The sequence below is a fragment of the Triticum aestivum genome, chromosome 1A (genome assembly GCF_018294505.1).
Source record: "Triticum aestivum cultivar Chinese Spring chromosome 1A, IWGSC CS RefSeq v2.1, whole genome shotgun sequence".
Lineage (NCBI taxonomy): Eukaryota > Viridiplantae > Streptophyta > Magnoliopsida > Poales > Poaceae > Triticum > Triticum aestivum.
This window is the reverse complement of record NC_057794.1, coordinates 119973913-119983247: the sequence shown is the minus strand read 5'-3', so window position 1 is coordinate 119983247 and position 9335 is coordinate 119973913. Positions and strand designations below refer to the sequence as shown.

Here is a 9335-nt window from a genome sequence, read left to right as displayed (position 1 = left end):
TAAACAAACTTTTTCCCCAAAGAAAAACCGGAAATATATAAATCTAAAAAAGATGCATCATCATGAAACACAACCATGCTCTGTGCTTCATCGCTTTTCACTTTTCGAGAAGCACATATGTGCTTCACCATGAAGCACAACTGTGATTTTCACCTTTTCAGAAAGCACAATTGTGTGTCAGGGTGAAGCACAATTGTGTTATTCTTTTCACTTTTTGAAAAGCGCATTTGTGTGTCATCGTGTAGTACAATTATATTTTTTCACACGGTGTGCTTCATAAGAGCGCACGTGTGTGTGTCTGTGTATTGCAAAAACCTAGAAAAAACTAAGGAAAGTCTGAAAACCCACAAGTAGCCAAAACCCCCAAAAAACACATGTGGAAAAAAAATGCCATGCGGGTGCATCCAGCACGTGACACATGACGATAGCTAGGCTCACCATACGGTGCAGCATAACTGATCGTTGTGGGAAGCCTGTGGAGGTTACCTGTTGATTAGGTGCTCCGCTCTCTTTGCCCACCTTGTTCAATCCCTATTGGGTGCTAAATGCACCAGTTAGTATTGTTTCGGCTAGTTAGCGCCAGGGTTATGTTTCACTTCTATAGGAATCGCTTACATCGAGGCGACTACTTGGTTGGCCCAACAATGTAGATGAGCGCGAGTATTTTTCGACTTTGGTATTATCTCAGCTTTCCACTATTTTCGTATCGGTTTTCTTCGGGTTTTATAGGGTTTTCTTTGATTTTTCTTTTTTGGCATTCTTTATTTCCTTCTTCGGATTTTTTACAGTTTCCAGCACATGTTTAATTTTTTCATACACATTGTATATACTTTTTATACAGCAGAAACATTTTTTATACATGATTGCCCTTTTTGAAATGTATGTTTTGATGTCTATTTTTTCTAACACATTGTACATTTTTCGTATACATCTAAAACACTTTTACATGCGTTTAACAATTATCAAATACATGATTAATATATTATTTAAAATGTTTTTTTGAATAATTTTCCAGTACGTGTTAAACTTTTTCAAATACAAGTTGAGATATTTTTATTGAATGATATGAAACATATTTTTCAAACTATGCAAAAAATAATAATTATACTCCCTCCGTTCCTAAATATAAGACTTTTTAGGGATATCAATATGGACTTCAAACAAAGCAAAATAAATGAATCTACACTCTAAAATATGTCTATATACATCTGTATGTAGTCCATATTCTTATCTATAAAAGGGCTTATATTTAGAAACGGATGGAGTATAAACATTATTTATAAATATCACAAATATAACTTTGAAACACGTGAACATTGTTGTAACGTACTTTTTTAGTATAGTGTGAATTTTTTTGAATCACATAACATTTTTTACATTCTATTACATTTTTAAATCGTCACATACATTTTTTAAAACTCAAGAACATTTTTGAAATGTGACATATTAACTAAATTATTTTTCCTAATATGTGTTTTTAGTTTCTCCCAAAATTTTAACAAAAGGTAAAAAGGAAAAAATACGTACATGATGCCAGCATGAGATCAACGTGACAAAACACATTGTTAATTGGCCCACACACTGCCTGCTCGTTGTAGGCAACACGATCTTGAGCCTGCAAGGGAGACATAAACTTGCCACCTAGCGAGCGCAAGAGCTATATCTTGCTTATAGCAAGTGTAGGCGTGTAGCTTTCATCTCACACGAAGGTTTTCTTTTCCCTATCGTTTCTGGGCCAGCCCATTCAGCGTTTTTTCTTCATTCGCCGGTTCTTCTTCGCGCGTTCGCTTCAGTTAGATCGGGGCTTGTGATGATCCCTGTTTATCCGGTTTTTTTGCCTTTTTAATTTTTTCCTATTTTTCTTTATTTCTTTCATGGTTCTTTCGTTTTATCATTTACTTTGCTATTCATCAATAATCTTCGTTTATTTCATTATTTTTGTCTTTTCTTTGTTTTTCTATGATTTCCTCGGTTCTTTTGTATGTTTCTAAAAAAACCACTTTTTCTTTGGTTTTTATTCCTTTTGTATCTATTTTTTTCCTTTGTTTGTTCATCCTTTTTTTGTGGTTTTCTTTCGTTCTTTTGTTTTCCTCATTTCTTCACTGTTATTCTTTGGTTTCCTTTGTTTCACTTTAGACCTTTTGTTTTTCTCACAAATTTTCACGGTTTTCGTTGTGCTCTCTATCTTTCTTCGTCCTTTAGGTGTTTCTTTTATTTTGTTCTTCCGTTTCTTTCGTTTTTTCTTCAACACATGTCTACATTTTTCTTACATATTTTTTGTATATATCAAAAAGATTTTTATACATGTCTAATTTTTTTAAAATATATGATTAATATTTTTCTTAAATTTATGATTCATTACTACATTTTCATATACATTCTACATTTTTGGTATATACAGGGAACATTTTAAATACATGTTTAACATTATAAGATTAACCTTTTTTATACACAGTCAACATTTTTTAAGTTTTTTCTTTTATGCTCAATTTGCAATGCAGGTTCTACATTTTTTGTATACATTAAGAATATTTTTCATACACATTGCATATTTTAAATAGATTATTAACATTTTTCTAATAGTTTTGTTTTATGGCTACTTTTTTATATACATTGTACTTTGTTGCATGTATTAGGAACTTTTAATACATGTTTAATAGTTTATAAATATACGATTAGCATTTTTTGATACACGATCAACATTCTAAAATTGATGTTTTGATGTTCAATTTTTTGATACACGGGCAACATACATTTTTTACACTCGTTACCGCCCAACTAACCCATGAATATGGCAAGCATTGTTTCCACCTCGCATTAAGCGTTGTAGATCCATGGAGACCTTCTCCTTGGTGCCTTATGCGCCCGGAAGATAACTTGGCGCTTACGCTCGCCTAAGTTGGCCAAGACCCAAGTACCTCGCACCTTCGCTTCGCGTTGACCGCTTGTGCTCGTAAGTATTAGTTTGCTTGTTGGAACTGCAACTGTTTTGTTAACTAAAAAAAAATCGCTTGCTTGTTTTTGAAATTCAAAAAAATGTTCATGGATTAAAGAAAAATTCATGAGTTTAAAACAATCATCGATTTGGAAAAAGTTCAGGAAATTCAAATAAGTTCGCAAAACTGAAAAAGGTTCATCAATTTGAAAAAATGTTCCTGAATTTGAAAATGGTTAACGAAATAGACAAAAGTTCATCGATCTAAATTATATTTTAAAGAATATTGAAAAAATTCATGAATTTATAAAAAGTTCAGCAATTTCAAAAGGTCCATCAATTTGAAAAAAAATCACAAAATTGAAAAATCAATTTGAAAAAAAGTATCCCTTTGAAAAAAATTCATCGATTTGAAAAAATTATTAACCCATTTCAACAAAAATTCATGAATTTGAAAAAAGTGCATCATTTAGAAAAAAATGTTTGCAAATTTGAACGAACTTGAGGAAATTAAAAATAGTTCATCTATTTGAAAGCAAAATCACAAACTTGAGTGAAAAAAGTTCATGAATTTGAAAAAGTGAAATTAAAAAACATTCATGCCTTTGAATAAAGTTCACGGATTTGAAAAAAAATCCACGAATGCACGAAAATGTTCATGGATTTAAAAAACAGTTAGAAACTTGAAGACGTTAAAGATTGTTAAAAAAGTTCATGAATTTAAGAAAATGAAGAATAAAAGGCAAAAACAAGAAGAAATAACAAAATTATGAATTAAACCAGAGATAAAGCGAACAAGAAAAAGAGACGAAGAAGACGCAACAAGAAGGGAAGAAGAAGTGCCCACATGTAGCAAATGAGCTTTCAGAGTTGGTTACAGTGGGTCGAAGTAAACCAAGTGCTCGAGGATTCGAATCCTACTTCTCACACATATGTTTTGAAGGTTACAAAAAGAAAAGGAAAAAATGGGCCGCGCGCAAAACAGGGAGAGGGTCTACGGCCGGTTCCCACGAGACAAACCTCCATCGACAAAGGAGCATGGCTACAGTGCGCTCCCCTTTACGCGGACCCCAGCGGGCGCGGTTATCGTGCCGACCAAGCAACCGCCTGGCGCGGGCAGCGTCTTAGAGGCGCAACCCTATAGTAAGACGGTGCAGCTGTCCCATGACGTCTGGCACGACGTGCCTATAGTACCCAACAGCCGGCTGTACCCGTGCCTGGCGGGCTTCGTACGGCCCGCACCCGGTAGACCGTGCGCCCCGGCGACCCCCACTGCCGGCTCCTAGACACTGATATCCCGGCCCCGCGCCCATGTAACTTTCGCATTGTAACCCTGGGGGCCAGCCTATAAGAACCCCTTGGTGCTCCTCCATGCAAAGGGTCGATCGATCATCAGTAGAACACACACACACACGGAGAAGGAGCATCTTTTGCATTGGTATGCCTTCCTTCCTCCCCAAAACAGCTCTAGGAGCAAGCTTGTACCATCCTCATATAAACCACACTCGGCAGGACTAGGGGTGTTATATCTTCGGAGAGCCCCGAACCTGGGTACGTCTTGTGTCTCACGCTCGCTCGTACCAACCTCGCCTCTGGAGCCCACCGGTTGCCTCTTGCCTGTCCTTCTCTTTAGCCATCCCATAGCATCTGCCATGAGCCCACCACGACATCGCTGCTGCTGGGAGAATGTCTGGTGCACCGGTGGTTGTGGTGCTAACGATGCACCGAATTCACGTTGCACATTTTATTTTGTTTTGAAAATTCTGAAAATTTTTAGCACAATCACACAACGACAATGTAGGTTGTCACAAAAATTCAAGTCAGAATTCGAAACATAGCTTTGAAAACAAAAATGATAAATTCAAACTAAATAGTACATCACATAAGTTAGGTCTTAGAATCGGCCCATTATCACACTGATGTCAAGGTTGCTAATTTTTTTATCTCAAAAAACGTTGCAAATTTTGATACGAAATTTTATGACAACATACATTGGTGTTGCACCAATGTGTAATTTTTTCTTCAGTTTTTAAAAATATTCTACGACATCGGGTGAAGCAATAGCACCACAAAAGTGGGTGCACCGGATACATTCCACGAGGACTAGGCGCCTTTCTCCCGTCATCTACTTGTAACACCCACGATGCGGCTATATCTCCTACGTGTCGGAGCACGACTTAGAGGCATAACCGCATGGTAGGCATGTCGCAAGAGGAGTAATCTTTACACATCCCATGTATTCCCTCCGTCCGTTAGGAAGTGTGGGTTTGGGTGTTTCAAGACAAATTTAGGAATTTTGTAGAAACCCCCTTCCACCCCTCATTTAAGCTACTGGCAGTTGTGGTGTTGCTTCGATTCAAGTGTATAGTTAATGCCAACACGAAGCAAAAATCAATCCAAAATACCAGAAAGTACTTGGCGCCAGAGAGTTGAGCTCCACTTTCACTGTTCCCGCCATTTAAACTACTAAAGTAACAATAGTACTACTTGGCGCCAGAGAAATTAGAACCCAAGCGTCTAATCCAGCTACAAAAGGTAGCTCACATGAAGCAAACAGTACACCACACACACTATCCATGGCCATGTACTTGAACATAGCAGCACGAAATGAGGAAGAACATGAAGCTGCCTTGCATGAGCAACCTCTACAGGAAGAAGATGAGGCTGCCTTGCATGATGAACTCCAGCTTGAACACCACTTTGATCTAAACATGGACCTAGGTACTCTTTGTTGATCTGTTCAATTCTTCTTGTTCAATTCTTTTGCATACAGTAGCTAATCATGATGGTGCTTTGAGGTAGAAGATGAACATCAGCCCCATGTTGCCCATGGAGAGGATCTGCATGAATCGGATGAATCAGGTTAGTACAAAATTTAGTAATAGCACATTTGAATGTTTAATTACAATCATACCCAACTAATCACAAAATCTCACATTGTAGATGTTGAACTTGAAGCTGCCTTGCATGAGGAACTCCAGCCCGAACATCACTTTGATCTAAACATGGACCCAGGTACTCTTTGCTGATCTATTCAACTCTTCTTGTTTAATTCTTTTGCATGCAGTAGCTAATCCTGATCTTGTAGACGATGATCTTGAAGAACAAGGTGGTGTTTTCCAGAGCATAGAAGAGGAAGTGCAAGCAATGAATGAAGCTCTACATAACCTTGAAGTTGACCAGGAGGACTACGGTGCATATGCAGGCGACATAGAGATTCAGTTTGAGGAAGAAGAGCTTGATGATTTAGAACGAGATGAAGCCATGTATGATTCAGCACCAGAACAAGACATGCATGTCGAGCAAGAGGAACAAGATAATGAGCAAGTTCAAGATGAAGACAAATACAAGAATTTAACAGATTTGCAAAGGACTGGCATTTATGAAGAATTGCTAGCAAGAAGTGTCAATCGGAAATTAAAGAAGACCACTACTAGAGAAGTTGCAAACATGTTCCATGTTTTAGTGCACAAGGTCAGGCGTGTTTGGAGGAGAGCGAAGGAGTGTCTTCGACAACGCGTACCCGTTGATGTAAGATCTAGGAGGCCGAAAAACAGTGGGCGTAAAAGGATTGTAGTTGACCTCAATATGGTTGTTGAGATTCCTCAGAGTCAAAGGAGAACTATACGCAGCCTCGCAAGAGCTTTGGGTGTGAAGAAAAGCACACTACATAGGATGTTTATGGACGGCTTGCTCGATAGGCATTCAATCTCACTCAAACCATATTTGAAGGAATCAAACAAAAAGGCCAGGCTGCAGTTTTGTCTCTCTATGTTTGACCAGCAAAGTTTGCAAAATAGACCCACGTTCAGGGATATGCGAAACATAATCCATATAGATGAAAAGTGGTTTAACACTACTCAGAAGACCATGAAATTCTATAAGCTGCCATCAGAAGAAGACCCACATAGGACTGTGCAAAATAAGAACTCCATTGGCAAAATCATGTTTTTGGTTGCTATCGCCAGGCCTAGATACAATGCAGAAGGTATTTGCATTTTGATGTGAAGATAGGCATTTGGCCCTTTATCGAAAAGGTGAATTTCAACCTTTAATTCTTTTATTAATTATGAACATCAATACTTAATCTAACTTGATTTGGGTTGTTGTTTGTAGGAGCCAGCGCCAAGGAAAAGTGATTACCGTCCAAGAGGGACACTAATCACCAAAACAATCTCAGTAAAGAGAGAAACGTCGAGGCAAATTTTGATTGAAAAGGTACTACCAACTATTCAAGCAGTTTGGCCTCAAGAGCTCGTAGGTGAGACCATATGGATCCAGCAAGACAATGCGCCCACACATGTCCCAAGTAATGATCCAGGTTTCCTTAATGTTGTTGCCCAAACTTGGCTTGATATTCGCCTAATGCAACAGCCCTCGAACTCACCCGATATGAATTGCCTAGACCTTGGCCTATTTTCTTCACTACAGTCCATATTGGATACGCTGGTGTCTAACAATTTAGATGAGCTAATCAACAATGTGCAGCATGAATATGATGCCTATGATGCTAATAAGATAAACATAATTTTCCTAACACTACAAGGATGCTTAATTGAGGCCATGAAGAGAGGTGGAGGCAACGACTACAAGATCCTTCACATGTACAAGGATGGCCTAGAACGGGCAGGAAATCTTCCTAATGTTTTAGACTATGATCGCGAACTATATGAGAGCGTCATGCAGCCAACTAGAAGTTGTAATATTAGATGCGGCAACTTTTGTAATGCTGGACATTGGGTTGAAATTGTTTATCCAAGTACTATTGAGTTCATCATTTGTTTATCCAATTATTTATCCGACTTATAATTGGAACAACATTGAAAATCTAAAAATATGCATCATCTAGCATCGAGTAATTTTCATGCCACTTCCAGCATTACTCTGGCCATGCATCATCTAAATCATAAATGAAGAATGCAAATTATCCGTCATCTAGTATCCATGGCCAGAGTAATTTTCATGTCAAATAAAGAATGTAATTTTCATCATCATTCGAAGTAGCTATAGGGACAAGGAATTGATCTTTTGTCTATCCAATCCATGGCAAGAGTAATTTTTATCTTTTGTCTATCCAATTATTTATCCAACTTAAAATTGGAACAGAATAAAAAATCTGAAATTATGCATCATAACAAGAGATCATCCATAACCAAAAATTGTCTTTAGAGACCAGGACACTAATCACCATAACAATAGATCATTCATAACAAAAAATTATCTTTAGAGACCAGGACACTAATCACCATAACAATAGATCATCCATAGTAGTAATATCTGCCATACTCCAATAGTACGAATCGATTTTCATACTTGCAGAACATAAAAATATGCAGCCATACTTGCTACATCCAGCCAAACTACAAGTCAAACAAATTGAAGATTTTGCATCCAGCCAACTTACGAAGCTGGAAGTGCTTGCTCATCTTCTCCGCTACATTCCCAGCACCTGCGGCCGCTCCATCATGGTCAGCTCCAAGACGCACTGATGCCGCGTGCCGTCGACCTGGTTAGTACCTGCTGCCGTGTCGACCTGGTTAGCCGCATGACCCGCTGCAGCACCGGGTACGGCGCCTCCATGGCCTACACCTGTTTCACCATCAGCCCCTATGTCCTCGTCCAGGTCAAGGATCTTGGCGCCGCAACCGAATCTCCGCCGCCGAAGGATGTACGAGGGCGTACGCACTCGAAACTTGACTGCACGAGCACGATGAGGGCCTCCAGAACCAGATCCTCCGCGGTCGCGTGTAGCGCCGCCGGCCATCGCGGCCATCGTCGGCTTCCGCTCCACCGCCTGCTCCGCCGCCCGCTCCACTGCCGCCATGGCTCCAGTGAGGCACACACCGTACTAGGAGTTTATATAGACTGGCCGCCATTACTCTCTCGATGACCAGCGACTGCCTTGGATTGGAGGATTGACTCCTAGCGAACTGGGATTGGATCGGGGGAGGAGAGGCGTTCTGGGAGAGGAGGAAGATTGGGGAAATATTTGGGGGGAGGACGAGTGGATCGGGTCGTTGTGGGAGAAAACGAGTGGATTGGGTGGTCGACCGCTGCGGTTGCCTCGAGGCATAGACCAAGGGGGTGAATGCAAAATTACCTCGATGGATCGCCGCGGAGCCAGACATACACTTATTCTGGGAAAAATACTCGAGCCAGACGCACACTTTCTAGCGGACGGAGGGAGTATTGAATAAGAAATGGATAAAGAGTTGGCTTACCATCGCCACTTCACACAATACATAAATATATCATACATCATGCAGAATACAATCAAGGTCCGACTACAGAACCAAAATAAAGAAAGACAACCCCAAATGCTAGATCCCCGATCGCCCCAACTGGGCTCCTCTACTAATCATCCAGAAAAGAAACATAGTAACGGCCCAAATCCTTGTCG

The 9335-nt window shown here is 39.5% G+C and overlaps 1 protein-coding gene across 1 annotated transcript; it reads right to left on the bottom strand.

Annotated features, from left to right (window-relative positions):
* Positions 1-8119: 8119 nt before the first annotated feature.
* LOC123040066 (uncharacterized) lies at positions 8120-9025 on the bottom strand. The gene has a single exon (XM_044463009.1). It carries the CDS (start codon positions 8757-8759, stop codon positions 8370-8372), a length of 390 nt encoding a protein of 129 aa, XP_044318944.1. The 5' UTR covers positions 8760-9025; the 3' UTR covers positions 8120-8369.
* Between the last annotated feature and the right edge of the window lie 310 nt (positions 9026-9335).

Excerpts from the sequence above, each read along its gene's own strand:
- LOC123040066 (XM_044463009.1), bottom strand. The coding sequence starts at position 8,759 with ATGGCGGCAGTGGAGCGGGCGGCGGAGCAGGCGGTGGAGCGGAAGCCG.